Source organism: Lotus japonicus, chromosome 3, assembly GCF_012489685.1.
Source record: "Lotus japonicus ecotype B-129 chromosome 3, LjGifu_v1.2".
NCBI lineage: Eukaryota > Viridiplantae > Streptophyta > Magnoliopsida > Fabales > Fabaceae > Lotus > Lotus japonicus.
In genome coordinates, this window is record NC_080043.1 from 44823212 (window position 1) to 44850936 (window position 27725).

Sequence of the window (27725 nt, forward strand, 5' to 3'; positions counted from 1 at the left end):
TTCATCAAGATTACGTCGGGAAACACCGATTCACCTACTTTAATTTTTCTTCCGAATCTAATAAATATCTTATACATTAAATATTATTTAAAAGTACCATGGAAATATCTTGTTCAAACTTCCACTACAGTCAAACACCACAACCATGCAACTTGGAAAAAACAAGATATTTGTTCTTTGTAATGTTTTTTGCTGGATTTTATTACATTACAGTTCCATGAACAAAGCCAGCAAAGGCGGTCTCCTCTGCCACGACACTACCCACTAGCTGCCACGTGTACACCGAGCTTCGTGGCACCAAAATATCCTCCATTTTCCTTCCTTTCTTTCTTTCTTTCTTCCCCGCTTCTTAAACCCTCTCTTCAATGCGCGTTAACCTGCTTCCTCTATATTCTATCTCTCTATCTTCTTCTTCTTCTTCTTCTCTCAATTTCCACCGCAAAATCACTCTGAATTTGATCAAATTTTATAGACAAGAGGAACAATTTTGGAGATAAGCAAGGGATTTTGAAGAGGATGAAGATTCAGTGTAACGTGTGTGAAGGTGCGGAGGCGAAGGTTCTGTGCTGTGCTGATGAGGCAGCGCTGTGTTGGGATTGTGATGAGAAGGTTCATGCTGCTAATAAACTCGCTAGCAAGCACCAGAGAGTTCCTCTTTCTCTCTCTTCCTCTCATATGCCTAAATGTGATATTTGCCAGGTAATTTCTTTTTTCTGTTATTGCAGAATAGAGAGATTTTCTATTTGATTTTATAACTGCTAAATCCATGGAAAAAGGAATATTGGGTATTATCAAATCAAAGAGTTGTTTTGGATTGTATCCACTTTTGTTGCTGATTTTGCAATAAGTTAGTTTTAGCTGTTGGCAAGTTTTGTAATGGCCTATTCCTATGTTTGGATTGATGGGAAGTGGTGGAATGTGATGAAATTAAATGGAAGGGAATGTTAGTTATTATATTGGATTGTTTGGTTTTGTTAAATGAGGATGGAATGAAATGGAAGGGGATGGAAGCTATTTCATCGCGTATCGTTATTTACCGTAATACGGTAATACCATTAATTTTCTTACGCCCAAATTGGATGGAAGAGGATTGAGTGGAAACACTTGTGGCTACTAAAACTATGTCTTAGTCATAGGTTAGCTATGTTTGGATATCTGTTGACACGAGTGACTTTTGCACACACTTTAAGATAAATGTGAACAAGACTCTTATTTTGGATTGAGATGAAAGTCCGTTCACATTTCACTCAAGTGTTATCTGAACACTCACTTAGTGTGAAAAATTAGTTTCATTTTTATTAGATAGATTTCTTAATCTATTTTTTGATTTCATACTTAGTCTAAAAAATTAGTTTCGATTTTATTACATAGATTTCTATTTCCATTTTTTATGATTTCAGTTTTAAATACAAAACTGCCATATTGTTTTTACCTTGTATCCTGTTCTCAAAGTTTTTTAAAGGAATCACTGTTTCCTTTTCAAAACACTGAAAACAATGTGAAAGTTTTTTAGTTAAAATGGAAAACAAGAACTGAAAAAATAAATTGGTAATTGCAACTGGTCCTTACATTTTGAGTTTTTACAATAAATTCCATTTTTTTCTATAGTTACTAAAAGAGGGCATTCATATTTCTCTATTTATATTTTTGAATTTTAATAATCACATCATTGATTCAATTGCGTGAAGGTGAAGTCTTTGAATGGTTATGGGGCATCTTAAATATATCATACATCCTTGGAACTTACTTTAAATCTTAATAGATTAGGGGCAATAATATTAATTGGAATCATGTTGAACCCTAATTGTAATCTATACTTCTTCATTTTTGTGTCTAAACTAACAATAATGCACTTTTCTGATTCTCACATTTATTAATTACCTGTTTCAATCTCTCACCTGTGCTTCATGGAGATATTCATTTGCTTTCGTGTCTTCCTCTCTTCCACTTCCTCTCCTTCTCTTTGAGCATGTTTTCATATTTTAGATTTTGGGGAGGGGAAGGGAAGATGTTGGGAAGTTAAAGCATGACCTTGCTATGAGAAGGAGCTTACACATCTTAATAGTTGTTCAGACTTCAGACTTTTTCTTTGTTGGTGGTAACAATAATCTTCTGCGTGCTTCTTGTAACAAGTTAGCATGTGGAATGTGCTTGAGATATTCATTAATTGCTTTTTTATTTCTTTCACCATATTCAGAAGTCAATTCTTTACCTTGGATATGCTAGTCTCTAGTATTAGCCTACTTTGAAAAACCTGTTGCTTCCTTTCAGGAAATAGGAAAAGTTTGGTGTTTATATGGACTCAGAACCTTCTTAATTTGTTATTTGTCCTGATTTAGTTTAAATGAGTTAGAAATGTTTGTTATTTTGGATAAGCTTGTGGTGATGGTAGAGTCTGCTACTCATTACAGGAAGCATTTGGCTATTTTTTCTGTCTAGAGGATCGAGCTCTACTTTGCAGAAAATGTGATTTGTCGATACACACTGCAAATGCATATGTCTCTGGTCATCAAAGATTTCTACTCACTGGTGTAAGAGTAGGCCTTGAAGCTACAGAACCTGGGGCTTCCTCAACTTCTTTGAAGTCAGATTCGGGAGAGAAAAATTCTGATACGAAGTCTTCTTCTGTCTCCAGAAAGGTTTCTGCAATGCTTCAGTCATCAGATTACAATGAAGTGTTACCCACTGAAGTTGGAGGATTTGGGGAGTTTCCACCAGCTAAGGCGTCTTATGGTGGTGGTTCTACAGCTGGAAACATCTCACAGTGGTTAATTGATGATTTTTTTGGGATTAATGAATTTAGTCAGAACTATAATTACATGGATGGATCATCACGGGTATGTCCATAGTTGTTGCAGTATAACCCTCATAATTTATTGTCATCCAGATCTGGATGCAATGTTACCTGGTATCTCCTGTTCATTTGTTTTGTTATATCGTAGAGTTTCTATCTTTTGATGCTTTGTCTATTTACTGGGGTTCGTGTTCCAGAACACATATCTAACTTTCATCATGGACTAATTATCTTTATTATACAGTACATACCCGTTTACTCTCTCGCACACATACATGGGGGATGCATGCCCTCGCATACTAACTTTTGCACGTTCCCATGATAAACTGAATCTACACCAGGTGCCTATGCTCATTGCTGCCGAAGGGCTTAACCTGTCACTTATTATACTTGAAAAATAACTGGACAAAAGGATTATTAGATAGGAAGTTGAGGGACCGTGATAGGGATGACCCTGTATTTCAAGGGTTTATGCCCTGCTAACATGGTCACATGACTAAACAACTGAAAAACATAGATTTCATAAATATGCTGCAAATTTTGGTCAGGAAAAGGTGTTGTATTGACTACATTGCGGATGATAAATTTGACAGTTTGTGAAGAACTGTGGGGTACATGATTGGATGATGAGCTATTGTTGCATCACTATCTATCAAAAACTGATATTTTCCCACATTAAGATTATTAAACTCATTCAGTTGATTGTTCTCGCATTTTTTCGTGTATTTGTTTACTTTGTAAGGTATATAGACAAACTACACTATGTATACATTATATCTGCATCTATGTTGTTGCCTAAATTAGTGACCAAACTGAGTGCTTTGACATTATAAACAATTGTTCATGACCTATCCATTCAAATTGTGCTTTGATATTGGTTAAAAGCTTTGTTATAGTCTTAGCTCTATGGTTGTAGGGTTCTGTGATTTTCTTTTTCACCTCTTGTTTATCGGATGAGTTTGTGCAGGCTGACAGTGGTAAGCTTGGGGATTCTGATTCTCCTTTTTTAAGATCCGGTGAAGACGAAATGGAGGATGATGACTGCTTGGGACGTGTTCCAGATTCATCCTTGTCAGTTCCTCAGATTCCATCCCCACCTACAGCTTCTGGTTTACACTGGCCAAAAAACCCTCAATATTCATCTGATAGTGGCCTTTTTGTTCCTGACATATCTTTTTCTAGCATGCAACGGCCACAGAGTAGTAGTATTTTTTCAAGACCACGCAGGCATATTTAATTTGTTTCCTCTCATCCCTTCCCTAATAACCTTCAGACGGTTTTGCTTTTTTTATTTGTTATCTGGTTTGATGCTATTGATTAGCTAAGAATTTCATCATGGATGTCTCTGTTTCTTCTTGGGAGTGAATTTCTAACTCCACTTATTGGGTGTGAAAGGCTTTCCAATTAAGTTTGGTCCTGCAGCACTCTTACTTCATTTCTAGAATCCACTGCAGATGCTGCATCTATTTATTTATCAGTATCTTGTTCAATATGTGTAGGTTGTGTTAGTAGTTTGCTTCTTCACAATACTTAACAATGAGAGGGTTGTATTATAGATGATGACTTTTTCTTCCATTGATATTATTGAGGAAAAGTAGGAATGATTCAAATGCATTTTCCAGAAAGTTGTTGGACTTATTATCATTATTATTATTATTAAAAATAACAGTTATGATTACTATTATTATTAAGAGTGATGAGAAAAAGCTCATAAATGAGTTGTGTGACATTTCTAAGGATTTGCCTTTGGAAAAAATAAATTGAGAAATTGTTTTGGGATTGGCAATAGAGGTTTATTCGTGACAAATCTAACCAAATGATTGCCACTTGCCAGGATCTGTTGCTAGTTGTGTTACATTTTTGAAATGGGAATTTTGCTGTTTATAGTCATGACTCGAGTGGGATTACTTCTTATTGGCGATACTTGTAGTCTGTACTAAAAATTTATGACGAATCTAAAGTTCACTTAATTTCTAAAATGAGGATTGTTATTTGGCATGATGCCAATAAACACACCTCAGACACCAACAGCTTTTTTTTTTATGTGAAAAAAAAAACTAGAGTGCTATAAATTAAAGTGAGATTAGCAGGAAGTTATCAGATTCAAGGGGTGGAGATGTATTTATATAGAATATATTGTTTGAATAAATTTTGTAAATGAATGTTTCAGTGAAGAGTTTGTTTAAGAGTATTGTTAATTTCTTGTAAAATTTTGAAATTTTTGTGTTAAAATAATACCCTTTAAATATCTAGTATTTTATAATTTTTCATTTAATTTTAAACAACATATTTTAAACGGAGACACAAATATCATTGACACAGTTCAGAAATGGTTGGTGAGAAGTTAAGACCTATGATTTGTGGAAAGCGATGCCTTGTCTGTTACCCAAATGCTTGCAAATCTGAATCATAATGCTTTCCCTTTTCCTTTGATTGCCTCTTGCACCTTGACGGTGAGATGACCCAAGTGTGTTGGGAGGTCTCTACCACGATGACACGACATATGACAAAAAAAAAAAAATCCCTGCTATGATAAAACAACACATTTCAATGCATACTCACAATAAGCGACGTATAATTTATGGCGGTTTAGACGGTCATGAAGTTCTAAAAATAATAAAAGCACATTTCTAGTAATCTCAAACGCCAAAAATATGTATGTCCAAAATATGTTTGCGAAATGCAAGACAAGTTTAAGAGTGTGTAAGAGTGTATTTAAAAGAGTGTTGTTGATATTCTTCTAGTCGGATACGAAACTAGCTTGTTCTAAAATAGGTAAGTTGCCCTTAAGAGAAAAAAAAAATCCCACATATGTATGGACAAGGGTGAATCTCAATCTACAACACCTAAACTAGCTTGTTCTAAAATAGGTAAGTTCCCCTTGAGAGAAAAAAAAAATCCCACATATATATGGACAAGGGTGAATCTCAATCTACAACACCTAAAGGACAAAGGGATATTCCTTTGAGATAAAACTTCCACCAGCCATGCATTAATATGGGATTGTTGTTGTTATCATTATTGAGCTGATTGGTGAACATATAAATAATGATAGTTTTGCAGACACCTGATGCTTATAAACTCTGGAATTATTTTTATACTACCAGAAATTACAGGTGGTGTCGAGTGTCTGTCACTATTTATATATTCACCGATAATTTTTGTTATTTATTATAATTATGTCACCCAAAATATCTCCCTCAAAGTTGGTACATGTGACCAAGTGTTCGTACTAGATACCCTACATGTAATTTAATACTAGATTTGAACCAAAAGAAATAAATGAAAAATCCGAAGTGTGAGTCCTCTAAAAGCCCACATCTTGAACTTTTTATTCCCCCATGATCATACTATTATCTAAGCCCGTGCTTTGCACGCTTAATGTAGTGTTATTAAAAAATAAAAAATATAATTATAAATTAATATATATTAATGTATGATTTTGAGATATTAATATAAATCAAATAATTATCTGTATTAAGCAATTATCTAGTGTAAAAAAAATATAATTGTCTATATATTTTGTGGATATAAACAATGAAATATATCAATCGAAAAGCCTATTATTGTGAGATGTGAGAGCATCAAATCGTGAGTGTACAATCATAAACGGGTGGTTGAGATTTAATATCATTTAATCATGTGACTTTTTTAATAAATCATATGACTTATGTTTTAATCTTGACAATTTATGCTAGATTTAATGGTCACGATTTAATAGTCTTATTTCTCAAAACAAACATTTCTCTCACTTGATACGCTCATTATCAATCACATTGACTTTTTTTTGGTACATTGAAAAGATAAATTGCACTCTCTAGAAATTGATTCATATACCTCCCACGCCCAACTGCAAAGAAATTCATCCATCTAGTTTACCACTTCTTCTTATGCAAACATTTAATAAGACAAACAAAAATGAATTTCCCCCGAAAAAACAAAGGAAACAGAACAAAATTTGCAGCTTTGATAAAGAACAAATCGTTTCGCCTTTGCCACAGCAGACAAACTAATAAAAGGCAAGGGTTGTGTAGCATTATATAGTTTGAAAATTTTAGGCCCTTCATAGTTAATAAAATAAATATGCCTTAGATAAATAGTTAATGAAATAAATATCACTATACAAAAACTAAGACATCAACCATGACACTATGTGCAGACATTTACAATATCATTAGTCATTAGCCATATATGATTTAACACCACATAATACATAACTATTTAACAGTTATTTCAGGGAACACTTGGATCCCATCAAAGTCATTATGCTATCCTGTCATGCAAATTGATCCCAAGGAATTGCAATGGACCTGCGTGCATGGAAGAAAACCCTTTAAAACCCTATCTTTCTCATGCTCTAATATCAGTGTCGGGAGTTAAGTAAGTAAATTTTGGTTTACCCCCAAGTTGTTGGTCTCTAAGCTCTCTTAACTGCATTTGGTCCATTGGTCTGAAGCATCTTAGTTCTTGCCTAATTTCAATCTTGTAGCCTAAGAGAACATCAACTGATGCAGGGTTAGAATGAAGCTTTCTGGTATTGCGATCACTTTGGTCATCGACATTAATAGTTCTCTTCTTTGCTTTAAAAGGCTTCTTGGTGAATTTACCCTTCTGACAAGCTTCACATAGAGCCTCTGATGAATACTTCAGATGAGGCAATCCTCTGACGAGATTTAGCTTGCTAAGTTGAGAAATTTTTCTGAGACTTGCATGTCCTAGGCGTCTGTGCCAGATCCATTGCTCATCATTAACTGACATGAGACACTTGACCTTCTGAGATAGCAGTTCAGAGGATCTGATCTTGTAAATATCATTTTTTCTCTTCCCAGAAAATAAAACGGATCCATCTGTTTGACTAACAGCTTTGCATCCAGTTTGATTGAAGATCACATCGTAACCTTTGTCAGCAATTTGGCTTATGGAGAGCAAGTTGTGAAATAATCCTTCCACCAGAAGTACATCATTGATAACTGGAGTTTTTCCATCTCCTATGGAACCTTTTCCAATAACTTTTCCCTTCTGGTTTCCTCCAAAGCCAACGTCTCCTCCTGACTTAAGCGGTGTCAGTTCTTGGAATATAGACCTTGTGCCCGTCATGTGTCGCGAGCATCCACTGTCCAGGTACCATGACAGGTGTCTTAACTGAGCTGCATAAGATGTCTGCAACAGGAATAATTTTTGTTTTAGGTACCCATATCTTGGGTCCTTTCTTGTTAGTTTTCCCAGAAGTTCTTGGAACTTTGGGTGCAACAGGAGGATAATGCATAGGAACCTGAGTATAGTATCTAGACATGTCAAGTTTGAACTTTCCCTTTGGTTTCACCACCTTTGGTTTAACCTTCTCTGGAATGACCGTGCCAGCGGGAACGAAATGCTTATGCAATGGTTCGCGTTTGGGCTCAGATGACTTATCTTTCATGGATTGAAAGTAGCCAAGGCCACTGTTCCCATTTCTGCTCATGCCATAGATCATTGAAGCCATAAGACTTCTGTCTATGCCCTTTGCAAGGAACTTTTGAAACACTTTCTCATATTTTGTCTCATACTTAACATCAGATGATGCAAGTTGATCTTCTAACACATCATTTTTAGCACGAAGAACAGCATTGTCATTGACAAGAATATAGTTTTCATCCATGAGTTCAGAGACTGACTTCTCATGAACTTCTGAAGAACTGGTTTTAGCAGCATACTTCTTTTTGAGCTCTTTATGCTTATTTAGCAAAATATCATGTTTCTTCATTATTTCAGATAAAGCAGTTCTTAGCTCAGATAGAGAAAAGTCAGAGAATACCTCATCATCATTCTCAGAGTCTGAATCATCTTCTGAAGCTTCAGCATCTCTGCTAGTGGTAGCCATTAGAGCCTCCACAGCTTCATCTTCTTCTGACTCAGCTTCTTCTGAATCAGTTGCATCAAAGGTTATGAGGGCTTTCTTCTTGAAGACTTTTCTAGGTCTCTTGTCCTTCTTAAGCTTGGGACAGTCACTCTTGTAGTGCCCAGATTCCTTGCACTCGAAGCAAGTGACTTCCTTTCCAGATGATTTCTTCTGACCAGATGAAGATTCATATCTTCTTGAACTTCTCTTTGGTCCTTTTCCCTTGCTATGTCTGTTCTTCCAGAGTTTGCTTAGCCTCTTTGTGAAGAGAGACAGCTCTTCATCATCAGACGCATCTGATAGCTCTTCAGATGAATTTTCTTCTTCTGCCTGATAGGCTTTTGCTTTGTCAGACTTTGACTTAAGAGCAATTGACTTGTCTTTCTTTTGAGGCTTGTCTCCTTTGAGTTCAATCTCATGGCTTCTGAGATGACTCACGAGCTCTTCTAACTTCAACGAGTTCAAATTCCTGGAGAGTTTCAGGGCAGTGACAAAAGCTCTCCACTCCTTAGGCAAACTTCTGATAATCTTCTTGACATGATCACCAGTAGAGTAGCCCTTGTTTAGCACTCTGATTCCAGCAATCAGAGTTTGAAACCTTGAGTACATCTCCTCAATGGTTTCACCAGATTCCATCTTAAACTGCTCATATTGTTGTATGAGAGCAAGAGCCTTGGTTTCCTTGACCTCTTCATTTCCTTCATGTGTCATGACCAAGGAGTCAAAAATGGATTTAGCAGTTTCTTTGTCAGAGATCTTCTCATACTCAATGTATGATATTGAGCTGAATAGCATGGACTTCGCCTTGTGATGATCCTTGAAACGCTTCTTCTGAGCGTCAGTCATTTCAGAACGGGGGATCTTCACTCTTGAAGCATCTACTGGATCAGTATAGCCTTCAATGACCATATCCCAGAGATCTGGGTCAGTGCCAAGGAAATAGCACTCTATTCTATCTTTCCAGTACTCAAACTTTTCACCATCAAAGATTGGTGCTCTGAGTTGATTGTTGTTGTTGTTGTTGTCAGCGGAAGTATTGGCTTGGGCCATGATTTGTTTTTCACACAAGGTTCTGGATCACTGAACACTGTTAGGTGTGAAAATCAGAACCGGAGCTCTGATGCCAATTGAAGGTGCGAAAAACACTAGAAAGGGGGGTTTGAATAGAGTTTTTGAATCTCGGGTATACTTTTAAGCTTTTTCAAAACTCAAAGATAAAAACTAAGTGCTGAATAATAGGAAGTAAAGCACACGAGTATTTTATCCTGGTTCACTTGAGATAAAAGCTCAAGCTAATCCAGTCCACCTGTGAAGGTGATTTCTTCCTTCTTCTGATGAAGGCAATCCACTAAAATCAATGAGTGTTACAACTGCACTTTGCAACCTGCTAAGTGACTAACAATACACTGATTTTCTCACTAGTATCCTCTTAAGAAGCTGATCTACCGATCCTCTTAAGACTAGCTAAATACTGAATCAGCCTTGATTCAGTCCTCTCAAGATCCGACCAACCTTGGTCTCTTGATGAACTTTACAAAATGTGTAAAAGGTTTCGGGTTTACAATAAGTGCTTCTAACAAGCGAATAGTAAACTCAGAAGTTTAAGAACAGTGAAGAAATAATGCTAAGAGAATGGTTCGTATGTGTTGAATATTTTCAGCAAAGTTTCTCTTCCTCTTTCTTCTTTCTTCAGCCTTTATATACTCCAAGACTTGTGATGTAGCCGTTGCTAGGGTTTTATCCGTTGGAGTGGCAATTCTGTAATATCAGACTGCTAGGCTGTACAAGGTAGGTGGCGGACAGACTGAGACTTGTACGATGTTGTACTGTGATAACGACCTGTCCTCTCACCGGTTGACTGAGATGAAGGAGCTTCAGATGAACGTTGATGAAGCTTCTGATCATCGTCAGATTGGAGCTTGGATTCCCCTGACCGTGCAACTTCTGCTTCTGAACAAGTTCCTCAGAACTTCTGATCGTCAGAGCTAGAATAGCTTGGGTCTTCAGAACCAACTTCTTGTAAGTCTTCAGAACTTGAGTCTTCTGCTTCTGGACCGTTCCACTGGAACATCTGGTCTTCAGAACTTCTGACTTGAGTTCTTCAGATCTTCTTGAGAGCTTCCATCTTCAGAACTTCTGAAGTATTTGCCACTGTTCAGAACGAACATGGTAGGATGAAGAGCTCTCTTTTTAGTAACCCTTGGTTCTTCTTCTTCTAAACGAATAGGCTTGGGTCAGATTCAGAACCTGTTTGTCACAACTTAAAAAGACAAACGTTAGGGTACCACAATTGTTCATCATCACAAACCTTAATTGTAATCATCAAAATATAGAGATGCAACTACTGATCAAACCTTGATCTTACAATAACTCATAGTAGTTGAAGTGAGTTCCAGAAGAGACCGGTTGGCATTCCCAACTTCTTGTTAACGTAATCGGAGGGTGATCCCCTCTTGGATTCTTGCCTCGATATGGGCTTGCATCTCCTCCTCCGTCATATGGCCACCCATGACGGTGTCTCTCGTGAGAGTAACCTGAAAGTGTGACACTCAAACAGAGAAAGATTAATAGCACCAATTCTAGACAAGAATAAAAACAAAAAAATAAAACCACAAACTAAAAACTTAAACAAAAAACCACAAACAATTCCCCGGCAACGGCGCAAAAAACTTGTTGGTCAATCTGCAAGTGTACAAAATCTACCCTGTTTTAATTTATCGAACCACAGGGAATTGGAATGCGAATTCGGTTTAAAAATCAAGTTCAAGGTTGGAAAGCAAATAAAATTCAGTTTTAAAGATTGATTGCTGAGTTGATTAATTACAAAGCTAACAAAGATAAGTGTGTGAAGAACAATGGTGAGCATTCCTTGGTTTCTTGCTTAACAAATTCAGTTTTAGTCAACCTATTCTATCCACAAAACTCCGAGTCTCTCCTTGATGATCTAGCCTAAACAATCATTTATCGATGCCTCGCATAGACAATCCTCTCAAGCCAAAAGATAAGCACAATTCCTTGATAACCTAAACATTTTCTAAAGGCCAACAAACCCCAACCCTTCCTCTATTCCTAGTAGCAAGCATAGAAGGAGTAATCCCACAACAAGTCCCTAATCGATAACAAACTTCCGTTCTATTATAAAAAAGCATAAAGCTAGTTCGCGATCAAGCTTAAAACATAAAGCATGGATGTGGGATTCAAGGGTTTACTCAGAGGATTCATGAATAGAAATAGGAATTAAGATTAAAACATCATAAGTTACAAAGAACCCAAAGTAAAGGGGTTTAGCCAATCATGGCTATGAAATCCATACAAGAAAGTAAAGATGAAACCTGGAACATAAGACTTTTAGAAAGCTCCTCAAGCTTCAGAACTCAAACCCTCTCTTCTAACTTATGAAAATATGATAAAATGACAAAAGGTTTCAAGAGAAATGTCTAAAAACCAATTTATAGGCAAAACAAGCGAGTATGGGCGCTCAGGCGCCAATTCAGAGCGCCTGAGCGCCAATTCCATCTCAAAACAAGCTCTATGGAAGGTAAGTGGCGCCTAGACGCCAATTCCCAGCGCCTGGGGGCCAATTCCAGAAAGCTCAGAAAATGTAACTGGCGCCTAGGCGCTCAAAGCTCATTGGAAAGACTTTTTAGCTTCTTCATAACTCCTCTTCAAGCCTCTTTAAGCCCTCATTCAATTCCATGCTTCTTGGCCTCCCTTCTCCTTCAGTTTCAGACCTGAAAACTTAACCAACAAGCCAAGGAAATATCCAGAAGCTCAAAGAGCTTATTAGCAAAGAGGACCCTCAAAGACAATGCCTTTGATTCTTTGACTTTCTTGTTTCCTTCATGAGACATCTTCAGAGATTCGAAAATGCCTTTCGCAAACTCACGATCTGTAATCTTCTGGTACTCTTCATAGGAAATAGCACTTAGAAGAATTGCTCTTGCTTTGTGATGTTGTGAGTACAGCTTCTTTTGATCTGCAGTCATCTCTGACCTTGGGATCTTCTTGCCATCTGCATCAACTGGACGCTCGTAGCCATCCACAATAATATCCCAGAGATCTGCATCGAAACCCAGAAAGAAACTTTCCAGTCTATCTTTCCAATATTCGAACCTTTGACCGTCGAACATAGGAGGCTTTGCATTGTAACCATCTCTTTGAGTTTCACTGGTGGTGGCAGCCATTGTTTTTCACACCGGCCCGGATCACTGAACACTGTTAGGTGTGGTAATCAGAACTTGCGCTCTGATACCAATTGAAGGTATGAAAAACGGTAGAAAGGGAGGGTTTGAATAACGTTTTCAGTATAAAGCTTCCACCTTAAAGGTTTTGACAAATCTTTCGAGAACTTAAGTGCTAAAGATAAGAGATAGAAAAGCACACAAGGATTTTATCCTGGTTCACTTGATAAATCACTCAAGCTACTCCAGTCCACCCGTTAAGGTGATTTCTTCCTTCTTAGAATGAAGGCAATCCACTAATCAGATAAGAGTTACAACTGCACTTGAAACCTACAAGTGACTAACAATTACACTGACTTAGCTCACACTAAGATTCACTCTCTTAGTCTTCTCTAGGATCCGATCAACCTTGATCTCCTAAAGGAACTAAACAAACTGTTTATCAAAGAATTGTTTACAAGAGATTTGCTTCTAAAAAGCTAATAGTAAACTCAATGAATTTCAGATGAAAGAAAGCTTAGAAGAATTTGAATTTGTCTTGCGCGTATATGAATGCTTCTAGCCGCTTCTTTCAGTCTTCAGCCTCTTTAAATACTCCAAGGATTAGGGTTGAGCGTTGCATGGAAAATGCTACCGTTGGAGGGCAGTTCTGGAAAATCCAGCTTCTGCTATGTCTGAGACTGTTAGGTAGGTCGTCAGGAAGGTACAGTTGCTTTTGTACTTGGATAGCGACTTGACCTTTAAACCTAGGAGACTTCTGATCTGGGGAATGCTTCATATTGGAACTTGTGAAGCCGGTTGATCAGAGTCAGAGGGAAAGCCCAGATCCTCTGACCATTGTTTCTTCTGATTCTGAACTCAGAGGGAAGTACATGGTCTTCAGAGTATCTTGCTTCTGGACATCAGAATTTCACTAATCAGCTTCTGGATCTTCAGAGTCTTCTACACCATCAGAATATCTGAGCCTTCAGTGTTTCTTGGTTATCAGACTTTCTGGATCTTCAGAACTTCTAGTGACTGAGTCCACATCAGAGTTTGTATAACTTCAGAACTTCTGAAGCTTTTCCACTGTTCATACTGAACATGGTGAATGCGAAAGCGTTGCTTGGGTCGCTCTTTATACACAGTGCTTCTGATTTGTGTGAGATTGAGTTGAGGTCAGAGCCTGTAAATAGCACACTCAGAAAAACACGTTAGAGTACCACAATTGTTCATATCAAAAGGTTAACTTGTAATCATCAAAACATAGAGTTGTACTACTAGATCAAAACTTGATCTTACAATCTCCCCCTTTTTGATGATGACAAAACTAAGATTTTTGATGAACAATTCTTAAACATTAAACTAAATTCACTCAGAGTTTAGGGATATAGAATAAGACTTATCCTGATGTGAATAGTTTATCTTGCTCATTCTGAATTCAAGTCACTGCTTGATTCTGAGCTTAGCTCCCCCTGAATCTAATACTTGATGAAAACATTAGTAAAGTCTAGATTCTGAGCTAAATGATATAAGAGTTCAGAGTGAAAAACTTATGACATAGATGAAAATAGAGTAATCAGAGCGCATAAGTAATCAGAGTCACGGACAAGGTATCAGAGTCTTGGGTATCAGAGTCAAATTAGAATCACTTCAGAAGAAGTGAAATGTATTCCTTGTATTTGCCCAGTGACACATCTATGGTCATAAAGGTGGAACTCTTAAATTCTCCAAAAGAAAAATAAATCACACTAACACATCTTACACATCAAAAACTGGGTTTACTCCCCCTTTTTGTCATAAGCAAAAAGCTTGGGGTGTGAAAAACTTAGCTTGAAGTACAAGGTACTCCCCCTTAGAGAAGGTCTAAGTTTAAAGAAAATGAAAACGATGCAAGAATCAGAGTTAGGCGAAATAAATAGAAGAGTTAATGCAAGATAAGAACGTTTACCACCGACCAAGGGAGTAAAGAGGAGGGTCAGTTACCAAGAACTTAACCTCGAGAAACTGTAGGAGCATTAACTTTCAGAGAGAAAGTGAAGCCTATATAAAGCGTTGGAGAGAGAGGTAAGCTTCACAACTCGAGCAATTTTCAGTAAAAAAGATGGCATCATACAGCGTAGCACTAGAAGAGCTGAGAAAGAAGGCCTTTGAGGAGGACTTGTTCCTGAACATTAGGCATCCAGAGGGTACACGGACCATCTCAGAGCTAACACGGACACTGCTGGAGGAGGACCTGCATCCAGAGTTGAAGAGAGACTTGAGGGAATTTCTTGCCTTCGTGGAGGAGGTGCAAGAACTCAGCCAGCTTGAACTCAAGCTGCTAGAAGAAAAAGAGATTTTTGAAGAGAAGCTCAAGACTGCAGAAGAGATTCTGGAGAGGGATGAGCTAAAAGACAGGCTCAACAACATCCAGTATGCACTGGAGCGTCTGGAGAAGGAGAGGTCAGAGCAGCGCCAGGAGTGCAGAAGAATGAGGAGGGATCCTCCATTCTAGGATTTTAGGAAAAAGAAAGAGAATGTATGATGTAAAAGCATTTATGATGAATACTAATAAAAAATTAATATGCAAACATAATGTCAGAAATATATATATGTGCATAGAGAATCACAAACGAACAAAGTAAAGATTAATAAGAAAGAGCTAGAGGTTAACGAAATAAAACATAGATAAAGAAAAAGAAATCAAAGCGAAGAGATCCTAAAGCTAGGGTTTATCAGATCGACGCAGAAGTTCCATCATCATTTGCTTCATTTCAATCAGCAGAGACTCATGAGTGTCAAGACGTTGTTCCACAATGTCGAGTCTGGACAAGTTTGGCTGAGCAGAACTAGAAGGAACATTCTGAGCAGCGTGAGGATCTGGAGTGGAAGCAGAAGCAGCAGGAGTAAAAACTACGGGTGCAAGTGCTTGGCATCTAAGAGCTTCAGCCTCAGCTTCAAGTCGTTCTGTCTCTAATCTGGCTTGTTCAGCTTGAGCTGCTGCTTGACGTGCAGCTTCTTCTGCTTGTTCTTTCTTTCTTTTGGCTTCTTCAATAGCTTCAAGTAGCTTATGTCTCTGTTCTTGTTCATGAAGAGCCACCCTTCTAGCAAACCTTTGCTTTGCAGCCTCGATCCTCTGACTTCCTTCTGCATGCAGGAGCTGCATCATAACTGGAACTTGAGCCACTAGCCAAGTGCCCAGATTGTTCCACTCTTCAGCCACATGTTCAGCATTCTCGCTTAGGTCAGTCTGACCTTGCACATTGCGTAGCATCAAAGAGGCTTCATGATAGAAAATATTGATGCACTCAGAGAGAGATGTGGGTCGGAGGTGAGTGTAAGGAATTATAGAGAGGTTGGTTTCAGGAGAGGCTGGGTGATTGCTGCTGTGAGCTTCAGAGGCACCTTGTGGAGAGCCAATGTTAAACATTTGAGCATTTGGTTCAGAGGTTCCAAGGTGAGGTTCTGAAGTTTCAACCAGAGGATGGGGTGATCTAACTGATGATTGGTTAGACACAGATTGTTCTGGTTCAGGTTCTGGTTGAATAGGCTCTTGTTGGTCAGGGGCAGGGTGAGCTTGTGGAGCCAAAGGGTCTGCCTCATGTAAAGGATTGGCCAAGATAGGTTCATCTGGGTCAACTAGACGTTCGGGTCTAGGGCCAGGATATCTCCTAGGGCTTGGACAAGTGAGATAATATTCTTCTAAGGTAGACACCTTTTCTTTTCTAACTTCCATGAATTTTCGAAGGGATTTAGAGTTGTTGGAAGGAGAAGAATCAGCAACATTTGTTGGGAAGGATACGGGTGTAAGGGCTGTGGAAGAGTCTGTATCCGTGGTTCTGGGAGCCAGACGTTCTGATGCTCTTGGGACAGAGTGATCAGAGGTTCTGGGTCCAGGTTCTGTTTGGGTAGGCTCTGGTTGCTCATGAATGATGGGTTCAGAAGTTAATGGGTTGTATGGGATGGTAATGGGAGAGGTTGGTTCATCTGGCCTAGAGGGTTGGTTCTGGAGCAAATTCCAGAGAGGTGCTTCAGTAGGGGAAGGTTGAAAAAATGAAGACCTTGGGGAATGTGGTGGAGAGGTGGTTTGTGCAGCTGGTTGGGACTCAGGAATAGGAGTGAGGGGATTTGAAGATTGTTTGAGCATGGCTGATATGGGGAGTGCATCAAATAAATTCAAATCATCATCAGAAGCAACTGCAGACTTACTTGAATGTGCTGATGATCTTGTCACTCTGGCAGAAGTTTCAATCCTTCTGATCACTTCAGCAGCTGGTTCCACCCGAGTAGACTTCACCACAATTCTGACCTGCTTCTTCTTCTTCTTAGGAGGACCATCCTCATTATCACCATCATCACCATCATCGGGCTTGCTGGTTTCATCATGTTTTCTCTTGGATTGACCAGCCTTCTTCTTTTTGATCAGAGGGACATCTGATTCCTCAGAAGATTCTTCTAGGATCATCTTCCTCTGAACTTTCTTCTTGATAGGAGAAGGAAACTCTGGAGCTGGCGGCAGTCTGCTGAAAAATTCATCGAGATCAATTTCAAAGCCTTGAGCCCTTAGGTCTTCAACATAGCACCTAATGGCTTCAGGATTGTCTGCCTGTGTCCACAGAGGGTAGTCATTCAGAGGCACCCTTCTACTTCTGATTTCAGAAGATGTGTCTTCATGGGCAGGAGAAATCTTCTTCTTGACTAGGCCCATTTTCTTTAGAGAATTTGCAGTGAAGACATCACAGACAATGGTTGTCAGATCCTCTGTGCATCCAGCATTTACCAGATCTTGAATGAGGCCACTCTCAATGAAGAGATCAGACAACAGTCTCCCAAAGGGAATATACTTGATTGCTGACTTGATGGATGCAGTGGTACGAGACTTCCGGATACACTCCTTCAAGTAGGAGAATAGGAAGTAGGGAAGGCAGATCTTCTTCTTGTCTTGGATGAAGAACAACATCGCCTTCTGGTTGAAGTTGATGTAGTCTGGGGAACTACCCTTTGGTCTCTGGTTTATGCAGTGGAGCAAAATCTTGTGCCAGATCCTGAGCTTGGGATGAAGGTCCATCACTTTGTAATTCGTCTTGCCCGGTTTGTAATTGGTGTACAGGGCCTTGTTGGTCTCATCCTTCGTCTTGGGTTTCAGCTTCGATTCAGTGAATTGGAAACGATACCCAAAAGCAGTTTCTGCACCCAGCAGGTTCACGAAAGACTTCTCTGTGATGATGATCTTTCTTCCAAGAATGTGAGATACCACCTGAGTATCATCGCAGTCGGCGTGCTTCCAGAATTCCTTGATCAGTTTATCATACACCGGTCCTCGAAGCCTGTTGAAGTAATTTCCCCAACCTTGAACTTGGACTTCAGGACGAAGATCATACCCATTTGTAGCAAGGTTGTCGAGGTCGAATCTCCATTCTGCCAGTACTTGAAGTTCCTCAGGAGCATATACGCAGTGAACGGCACAGCCCCGTTCTGCAATCGGAATAATCTGCTCTTGAGCTTGACCTTGATCTTGAGTCGGATTCTCAGGACCCTTTTGACCTGTTGCTAGACCAACTACCATATGAGGGAACTGGGTTGCATCTGCAGTAGCTCTTCTGGTTTGACTCACCATTTTTGGAGCGGTTGAAGGTTTAGGTAGAAGATGAAGGTTGAAAGATGAAGAGAGATCGAGAGAGAAATCGAGGATAAGCGGTTTTGAAATAGCAAGAGAGAGAGAGTAAAAACCGAAAGTGAAGGAGATCGTGTGTGTATAGTGGGTTTTGACAAATAACCGTTGTTGATTCAAAAAGCAATTTAAAATCAACGGTTGAAAATTAAAGATAGATAGTAACAGTAAATACACATATCACACACAGGAGAGAAGCACATCTACACGCAATCATGACAGACTGTCACACGGGCACAAGGAACTATGCATCAGAAATACTGACACACGTGTTGCTGTCTCAGCTTCAGAGTCAGTACCAATGGGTACACACACTCTGATTGAGTTACCTTCTGGACTAGACATCTTCTGATCAAGAAGTATCATAGTCAGAGGTTCTGATCCATCTTCAGTCTGGACAAAAGTCCATGTTCAGATTTTTCAGAATAAAATTAAATCTATCCTCTGCTAAGGGCTTTGTAAAGATATCTGCCCATTGATGGTCAGTATCAACAAACTTCAGAAGAAGTACGCCCTTCTGTACATAATCTCTAATAAAGTGATACTTTACCTCAATGTGCTTTGCCCTTGAATGCAAGATAGGATTCTTACTCAATGAGATTGCAGCAGTGTTATTACAATAGATTGGGATATTGCTCTCAAGGATCTGATAATCCTCCAGCTGATGTTTCATCCAGAGCATCTGAGTGCTGCATATTGCTGCTGAGATATATTCTGCCTCTGCAGTTGATAGTGCAATGGTTGATTGCCTCTTGCTTGCCCATGAGACTAGATTGCTTCCCAGAAATTGACAATTTCCAGAAGTACTTTTTCTCTCTGTTCTATCTCCAGCATAATCAGCATCACAATAACCTGAAAGCTTATACTCTGATGTTTTCTTATACATCAAGCCAAGGTTAGTGGTGCCTTTCAGATACCTTAGGATCCTCTTAACAGCAGTTAAGTGGGTTTCCCTTGGATCTGATTGGAAACGAGCACATAAATGAACACTAAATAGTATGTCTGGCCTAGATGCAGTTAAGTATAGAAGTGAACCTATCATGCCACGATAGAGCTTCTGACATACTTTACCACTTTTATCTTCTTTCTCCAGAATGCATGTAGGATGCATTGGAGTCTTGGCCACTGTTGATTCCAGCATGTTGAACTTCTTCAGAAGTTCTTTAGTGTACTTGCTCTGATGGATATATGTTCCTTCTGGTGTTTGATCAACTTGTATTCCCAGAAAGTACTTTAATTCTCCCATCATACTCATCTCAAATTCAGCCTGCATCATCTCAGAAAATTCTTTGCATAGAGATTGATTAGCAGAACCAAATATAATATCATCAACATAAATTTGCACAATTAAGATATCATCTTTATAAGTCTTGCAAAAGAGAGTTGTATCTACTTTACCCCTTACAAACTCATTCTCCAGAAGGAATGAGCTGAGTCTCTCATACCATGCTCTGGGAGCTTGCTTCAGACCATAGAGTGACTTCTTCAATTTGAACACATGGTCTGGCTTCTTCTCATCTTCAAAACCTGGGGGTTGATGAACATAGACTTCCTCTGAAATATAACCATTTAGGAAGGCACTCTTCACGTCCATCTGATGTAAAACTATGTTGTGATTCATTGAAAAAGAGATCAACAGTCTGATTGCCTCCAGTCTTGCTACTGGAGCGAAGGTTTCAGTGTAGTCTATTCCTTCCTGCTGGCTGTAGCCTTGAGCAACTAGCCTTGCCTTGTTTCTGACTACATCTCCTTTCTCATTCAGCTTGTTTCTGAATACCCATTTTGTTCCAATTACATGGACACTCTCAGGCTTCTTCACTAAGCTCCAAACATCGTTCTTGGAGAATAGATTCAATTCTTCTTCCATAGCCAGAATCCAATCCTTGTCCTGAAGAGCTTCATCTATGGACTTGGGTTCAATTAAGGACACCAATCCTTTCAGACTGAGCAAGGTCTCTTCAGAGGGTCTGAAGGCTGATCTGGTTCTGACTGGTTCGTCTTTGTTGCCTAGAATCAATTCCTTAGGGTGAGCTGCAGTGATTCTGCTCTTCATCAGAGTTTGTGAGTTAGAGGGACCAGCTTCTTCCTCTGGTTCATCTTCCTCTGGCTCAGCTTCCTCTGGAGCTTTGCCTTTGTCAGAAACATTAATGCTTAAATCTGCAAACTTCTCAACTAGCTTTGACTGGTCAGAGTCAAGCTTATCGTCAAATCTAACATGAATAGATTCTTCAATAGTCTTAGCATCAGTATTATAAAATCTAAAACCTTTAGATCTCTCAGAATAACCAAGTAATAGACACTTAGAAGACTTAGCATCAAATTTATGCAATCTATCCTTAGTATTGAGAACATAACAAACACAGCCAAAAGGATGAAAATAAGAAATGTTGGGTTTTATGTTCTTCCACAATTCATAAGGAGTCTTATTCAGAATTGGTCTCACAGAGATTCTGTTATGAATGTAACATGCTGTATTTACTGCCTCTGCCCAAAAGTGCTTAGCCATGCCAGTTTCTTGGAGCATGGTTCTAGCCATCTCCTGAAGAGTTCTGTTCTTCCTCTCAACAACACCATTTTGTTGAGGAGTTCTGGGACAAGAGAAATCATGTGCAATTCCATAGGAGTCAAACAGACTCTCAAACTTGTCATTCTCAAACTCTCCACCATGGTCACTTCTGACATGCACAATCCTACAAGCCTTCTCGTTTTGCACTTGAGCAATGAAGGTAGAGAACACAGCATGAGACTCATCCTTGCGGGTTAGAAACTTTACCCATGTCCAGCAGCTATAGTCATCAACGATAACCATCCCATATCTCTTGCCACCTATAGACTCAGTTTTCACTGGTCCAAAAAGGTCGATATGCAGAAGTTCCAACGGCCTTGAGGTTGAGACAACATTCTTTTCCTTGAAAGGGACTTTTGTGAATTTGCCTTTCTGACATGCTTCACAGAGAGCGTCTGAAGCGAACTTCAGATTGGGTAAGCCCCTGACAAGGTTTAGCTTGCTCAGCTGAGAAATCTTTCTCATACTGGCATGCCCTTACCGTCTATGCCATACCCACTGCTCTTCATTAACAGACAGAAGACACTTCACATTCTGAGCCTCCAACTCAGATAATCTGATCTTATAAATGTTGTTCTTCCTCTTGCTGTTAAACAGAACAGAGCCATCGATTTGACTTACAGCCCGGCAGGACTTTTGATTGAATATAACATCATAACCCTTGTCAGCTAACTGACTTATAGACAATAAGTTATGTGTTAAGCCGTCTACCAATAACACATTATCAATGCATGGACTACTATCTACACAAATAGTACCAGTACCAACAATTTTACCCTTTTCATTTCCTCCAAAGCCAACTTCGCCTCCAGGCTTAAGTTTCAGCTCTCAGAACATACGCCTTTCTCCCGTCATGTGACGCGAGCATCCACTGTCCAGATACCATGATTGGTGTTTCAGTGGAGCTATCAAGGATATCTGCAACATAGATAATCTTGTCCTTAGGTACCCCCTTTCTAGGTCCTCTCTTGTTAGTTACCCCAGAGGTTCTGATCACCTTGGGTGTCTCAACATGATATTTTAAAGGAATATTTGCATGATATTTAGTCATAGAGAAGGATCCCTTTTTAAGAGGGTTTTTAGCAACTTTAGCAGGTAAAGGATCAGGCAATATGGTACCAGAGGGAACAAAGCATTCATACAAGGATTTAGCTTTAGACACAGAGGGCTCATTTCTAATTGGTTTAGAATAGCCAATGCCATGCATTCCATTTCTGCTTACGCCATAGATCATTGAAGCCATTAAGCTTCTATCCACGCTTTTAGCTAGGAATCTTTGAAAAGACTTTTCATACTTAGACTCATTTCTTCAATCAGAGGCATCACAGGCAACAATTTCTTCTAACTTAGCAATCTGGTTCTTAAGCACAGAGTTAGAATTGATCAAAGCATGATTATCATTTTTCAAATCAGAAATAATTTTCTCATGTTCAGAAGGAGTCTTGGAAACAGCAGATAAGTCCATTTTCAGCTTCTTATGCTTAGACAATAAGGAGTTATATTTATCCATGATATCAGACAATGCATGTTTCAGTTCAGAGGTAGAGAAAGAAGCGAATACCTCATTTTCATCGTCTGAGTTAGGATCTCCTTCTGATTCTGAGTCAGAGTCAACAGCTCCCTTTGACTCTGCTTCCTTGTCTTTGACAATAGCCATGAGTCCTTGGACTTCACCATCAGAGGCAACATCCTCTGACTCTGATTCATCAAATGTCACCATCAGACTCTTCTTTGTCTTGAAGTGCTTCTTTGGCTTCTTGTCCTTCTTCAACTTTGGACAGTCACTTTTGTAGTGCCCTGATTCTTTGCACTCAAAGCATGTGACTTCCTTAAGTGAGGACTTCTTCTGACCTGAGGATTCAGACTTTCCTTTTGCCTTTCCAGAGCCTTTGTATTTGCTCTGCCTGTGCTTCCAGATGCGATTGAGTCTCTTGGAGATCAGAGTCAGCTCATCTTCATCAGAATCTTCTGATGCTTCTTCAGATTCCTCTTCTTCAGCTTGAAGAGCTTTTGACTTCTCAGCCTTAGCCTTTTCAGATTTAGATTTCAAGGCTATGGACTTTTTCCTCAGATCTTGCATCTCTGAGCGCTTCAGCTCATGGCATTTCAAAATGCTGATGAGTTCTTCTAAACTCATATTCTCAACATCTCTCGTGAGCTCTATTGAAGTCACTAAAGGCATCCAACTTTCAGGAACACACCTGATGGCCCTTATGACATGATCTTTTGTTGTGTAGCTCTTGTTGAGAGGTCGTATGCCAGCTACAAGTAACTGAAATCTAGAGAACATTTCTTCAATGGACTCATTTGGCTCCATGATGAAGGATTCATACTTTTGGATCAAAGACAATGCCTTTTATTCTTTGACTTTCTTGTTTCCTTCATGAGACATCTTCAGAGATTCGAAAATGCCTTTCGCAAACTCACGATCTGTAATCTTCTGGTACTCTTCATAGGAAATAGCACTTAGAAGAATTGCTCTTGCTTTGTGATGTTGTGAGTACAACTTCTTTTGATCTGCAGTCATCTCTGACCTTGGGATCTTCTTGCCATCTGCATCAATTGGACGCTCGTAGCCATCCACAATAATATCCCAGAGATCTGCATCGAAACCCAGAAAGAAACTTTCCAGTCTATCTTTCCAATATTCGAACCTTTGACCGTCGAACATAGGAGGCTTTGCATTGTAACCATCTCTTTGAGTTTCACTGGTGGTGGCAGCCATTGTTTTTCACACCGGCCCGGATCACTGAACACTGTTAGGTGTGGTAATCAGAACTTGCGCTCTGATACCAATTGAAGGTATGAAAAACGGTAGAAAGGGGGGGTTTGAATAACGTTTTCAGTATAAAGCTTCCACCTTAAAGATTTTGACAAATCTTTCGAGAACTTAAGTGCTAAAGATAAGAGATAGAAAAGCACACAAGGATTTTATCCTGGTTCACTTGATAAATCACTCAAGCTACTCCAGTCCACCCGTTAAGGTGATTTCTTCCTTCTTAGAATGAAGGCAATCCACTAATCAGGTAAGAGTTACAACTGCACTTGAAACCTACAAGTGACTAACAATTACACTGACTTAGCTCACACTAAGATTCACTCTCTTAGTCTTCTCTAGGATCCGATCAACCTTGATCTCCTAAAGGAACTAAACAAATTGTTTATCAAAGAATTGTTTACAAGAGATTTGCTTCTAAAAAGCTAATAGTAAACTCAATGAATTTCAGATGAAAGAAAGCTTAGAAGAATTTGAATTTGTCTTGCGCGTATATGAATGCTTCTAGCCGCTTCTTTCAGTCTTCAGCCTCTTTAAATACTCCAAGGATTAGGGTTGAGCGTTGCATGGAAAATGCTACCGTTGGAGGGCAGTTCTGGAAAATCCAGCTTCTGCTATGTCTGAGACTGTTAGGTAGGTCGTCAGGAAGGTACAGTTGCTTTTGTACTTGGATAGCGACTTGACCTTTAAACCTAGGAGACTTCTGATCAGGGGAATGCTTCATATTGGAACTTGTGAAGCCGGTTGATCAGAGTCAGAGGGAAAGCCCAGATCCTCTGACCATTGTTTCTTCTGATTCTGAACTCAGAGGGAAGTACATGGTCTTCAGAGTATCTTGCTTCTGGACATCAGAATTTCACTAATCAGCTTCTGGATCTTCAGAGTCTTCTACACCATTAGAATATCTGAGCCTTCAGTGTTTCTTGGTTATCAGACTTTCTGGATCTTCAGAACTTCTAGTGACTGAGTCCACATCAGAGTTTGTATAACTTCAGAACTTCTGAAGCTTTTCCACTGTTCATACTGAACATGGTGAATGCGAAAGCGTTGCTTGGGTCGCTCTTTATACACAGTGCTTCTGATTTGTGTGAGATTGAGTTGAGGTCAGAGCCTGTAAATAGCACACTCAGAAAAACACGTTAGAGTACCACAATTGTTCATATCAAAAGGTTAACTTGTAATCATCAAAACATAGAGTTGTACTACTAGATCAAAACTTGATCTTACACCTAGAAGTCTTCGAATAGCAACGAACGGTGCAGCAATCGGGCAAGAAACGGCGAAAATCACTTCCTCCTCCTCCTCCACGGGTTGCTCGCGGGTTTGGAAAGAAAATGGGTGAAGTTTTGCAAATTTTTTCATTTTCTTGCTATTTATAGGTTTTGGAAAATGCGGAAAAATGAAAATTTCGCGATTCCGATTTTTCCTACGTATTCCTCGGAGAATTCTAAGATAGGTTCTGGCGACAGAATTCCAGAACTCAAAACAGGTTTCTTGGAATTAATTCCAGAACTCAAAACAGGTTTCTTGGAATTAAATCAAACGATCCAAAATCGGTGTAAATCGATTTTACCCGAAAAGTTACTTTTTGCAGTTGATGTCGGATGAGAAAACTTCGTTCTGAAGAAAGATTGGAAATGTCAAGAGAAATGGGTGTGCGGGTGGGGAATCTTCATTTGAAGCTCCGAATAGAAAAAGTCTTCATCGTCGGTTGATCTTAGGTTTCTTGAACTATCAGTGATTTAGTTTCGGCAAACTTCCGAGTATTGGAATTTGACATTCGTATGTTCCAGGGTTTCGTATCGAAACGCTTGTTATAGAAGGATTAAGAGAAGTTCGAACATTTCTCTGAAGATTTTTGGAATTAATTTCCATCGTGTCTTTAAGTGCAAATTAGCTATTCACTAGCACTCTTGCCCTAGGTTTAAGCGAATACTAATCGTGCTATAACATTTATCGACTTTGATACAATCCTTAGCCTTTTCCTGAATTTTCTCCTTCATAAATTATTTCCATCCAATAAACTTGTTCAGGTTTTCCTTCACGATACATCAAAACTAATCGTGAGTAGGAATTTTATTCGGTTTATTCTAAACTTAAAAACTTGGGTCTCACATTTTCCCACCGGGCGAACTTTTCAATTCGGTTGTATGTTAGGAGGATTGCTGAGAATATCCTTTTGTATTTGATTGTAAAAGTGATTTTAAATTTGAGGGATGCCTCATTAAAAAACTTCCGTGATGGAGAAAACGAGTACATCTTTATTTTTTAACTAACTCCTGCTTCTCCTCGCCACTCGCCGCGCCATTGCTTCCATCATGGGCTTCCCCCCATTAGAGCACCACGCTAAGCACTTCATCCTTTAGCCCCAACGTGCTCGCCACCCATTCATCGCCCCTGGTAGGCCAGTCGCCCCGTTCAACTACCCTATAATAGAAAGGGGGTTCGTCTAGCCTGTTCTCCCGCTTGACGCGCCGGGCTGCCTTTATCGGCCTCAAATTTGCGGCCTCTACCGGTTTCCAGCCCTCCACCTTCCTCTTTCCTTTATCCCTGCAACGTTGCGCCTGGCGCCGCTCTCTCCCAGTCTTCCGTTTGCCCTAAAACCGATCGACTTTTCCCAATTTGCTTTTGGTCGCACCCCGTAGCACTGCCCCTGTCTCTCCACTTTCCATCAGCTGTGTTGGCTTGTTGAATCCGGGCAACCTCCAGAGTGCTGTGTCTCTTTGACTCCAATTGAAGAGGTCAAAGTTGTCCTCCACCAACTTCTCCAGGCGCCTTTCCTGCTCAGCTGTGAGCCTGGGTTCAATCGCTAACACACCCCTACTAGATTTGTCCATTTCCAGGTCCTCCCAGCACTCCTTAGCACAAGCATGAGTAAATTGCCCATCTTTTCCCATCCTTTGATCTGCCCTTTCCTGATTTTGGTTCCTCCTTGGCCCCCCATACCTTTCATTGATCCACCGTCCTTCTCTTCTCGAGCCTCTTTGACCCCCTGTAAGTCCTGCTGGCCTTGATCGTCTTCCAGAATCTCAATCTCATGACACCTGTGTCCATCGCTAGCTCTATTCTTTCCAAACAAACTAAGGCAGTTTATTGTAGCATTCCCTTGCCCTCCGCTGATCTACTGTGATCTTTCCTACCTTACCGCAGATCAGCGGGTACTTCACCGCCAAGTGAGCCGTTGATATCACTGCGCAGAGGCCATTTAGCGTGTTCCGACCAATGATGACATTGTATGATGCCACGACCTGCAAAACCAAATACCTTATGCGCAAAAGCTTGGCGTTCTCATCAACACAAAAAACCGTGTCCAAATCCAAGTAGTCGCGCACCCAGACCTGTTCCCCTGAGAAGCCTACCAAAGTCCCGAAGTATGGCATCAGGTCTTTATCTGTTAACCCCAACTGGTCAAATGCGTCGCCATAGATGATATCCGTAGAACTTCCCTGATCTAAAAGCACTCTTCGCACATTGAAACTATTGATCCTTACCATTACCACCACAGGATCGTCCTTATGTGTCTTAATCCCCTCAAAGTCTGCCGACGATATCACTATGTATGCATGCTGAAAAACAAATGGAATTGAATACTCTTGCACTGAGGTTACCGCATTCACGTGTCTACGCCTCGCCGCTGGTGTGTCACCGCCTCCACCGAAGCCCCCAGTGATCGTATTCATTGTCCCAACCGGCGACTCGAGATCCTTGTTGAAGGTTTCTTCAGCTCCTTTCTTCCTTGTCGTCAATGTCTCCTTCTTGTCCGCCGTTGGTGTCCGTCGACGGCCATCCCGCTTGTGATCAGTCTGCTGGCGGACTCCCTGTAACACCCCGATTTTCGGGTGCCACGGTAGTAACATGTTAATGTAAATATACAATCTTTTACAAAAGGGATTTATAA

General features: G+C 39.8%; 1 protein-coding gene across 1 annotated transcript; it reads left to right on the plus strand.

The window, feature by feature from the left end:
* Window positions 1-229: 229 nt before the first annotated feature.
* Window positions 230-4430, plus strand: LOC130743018 (B-box zinc finger protein 22-like). The gene is made up of 3 exons (XM_057595128.1): window positions 230-699; window positions 2412-2837; window positions 3762-4430. The coding sequence occupies exons 1-3, from the start codon at window positions 517-519 to the stop codon at window positions 4029-4031; spliced, it is 879 nt and encodes a 292-aa protein (XP_057451111.1). The 5' UTR covers window positions 230-516; the 3' UTR covers window positions 4032-4430.
* Window positions 4431-27725: the final 23295 nt, after the last annotated feature.

Coding starts and splice junctions, on each gene's coding strand:
- LOC130743018 (XM_057595128.1), top strand. CDS start 517: ATGAAGATTCAGTGTAACGTGTGTGAAGGTGCGGAGGCGAAGGTTCTG. Junction 700..2,411: donor CTAAATGTGATATTTGCCAG/GTAATTTCTTTT, acceptor TACTCATTACAG/GAAGCATTTGGCTATTTTTT. Junction 2,838..3,761: donor ACATGGATGGATCATCACGG/GTATGTCCATAG, acceptor GAGTTTGTGCAG/GCTGACAGTGGTAAGCTTGG.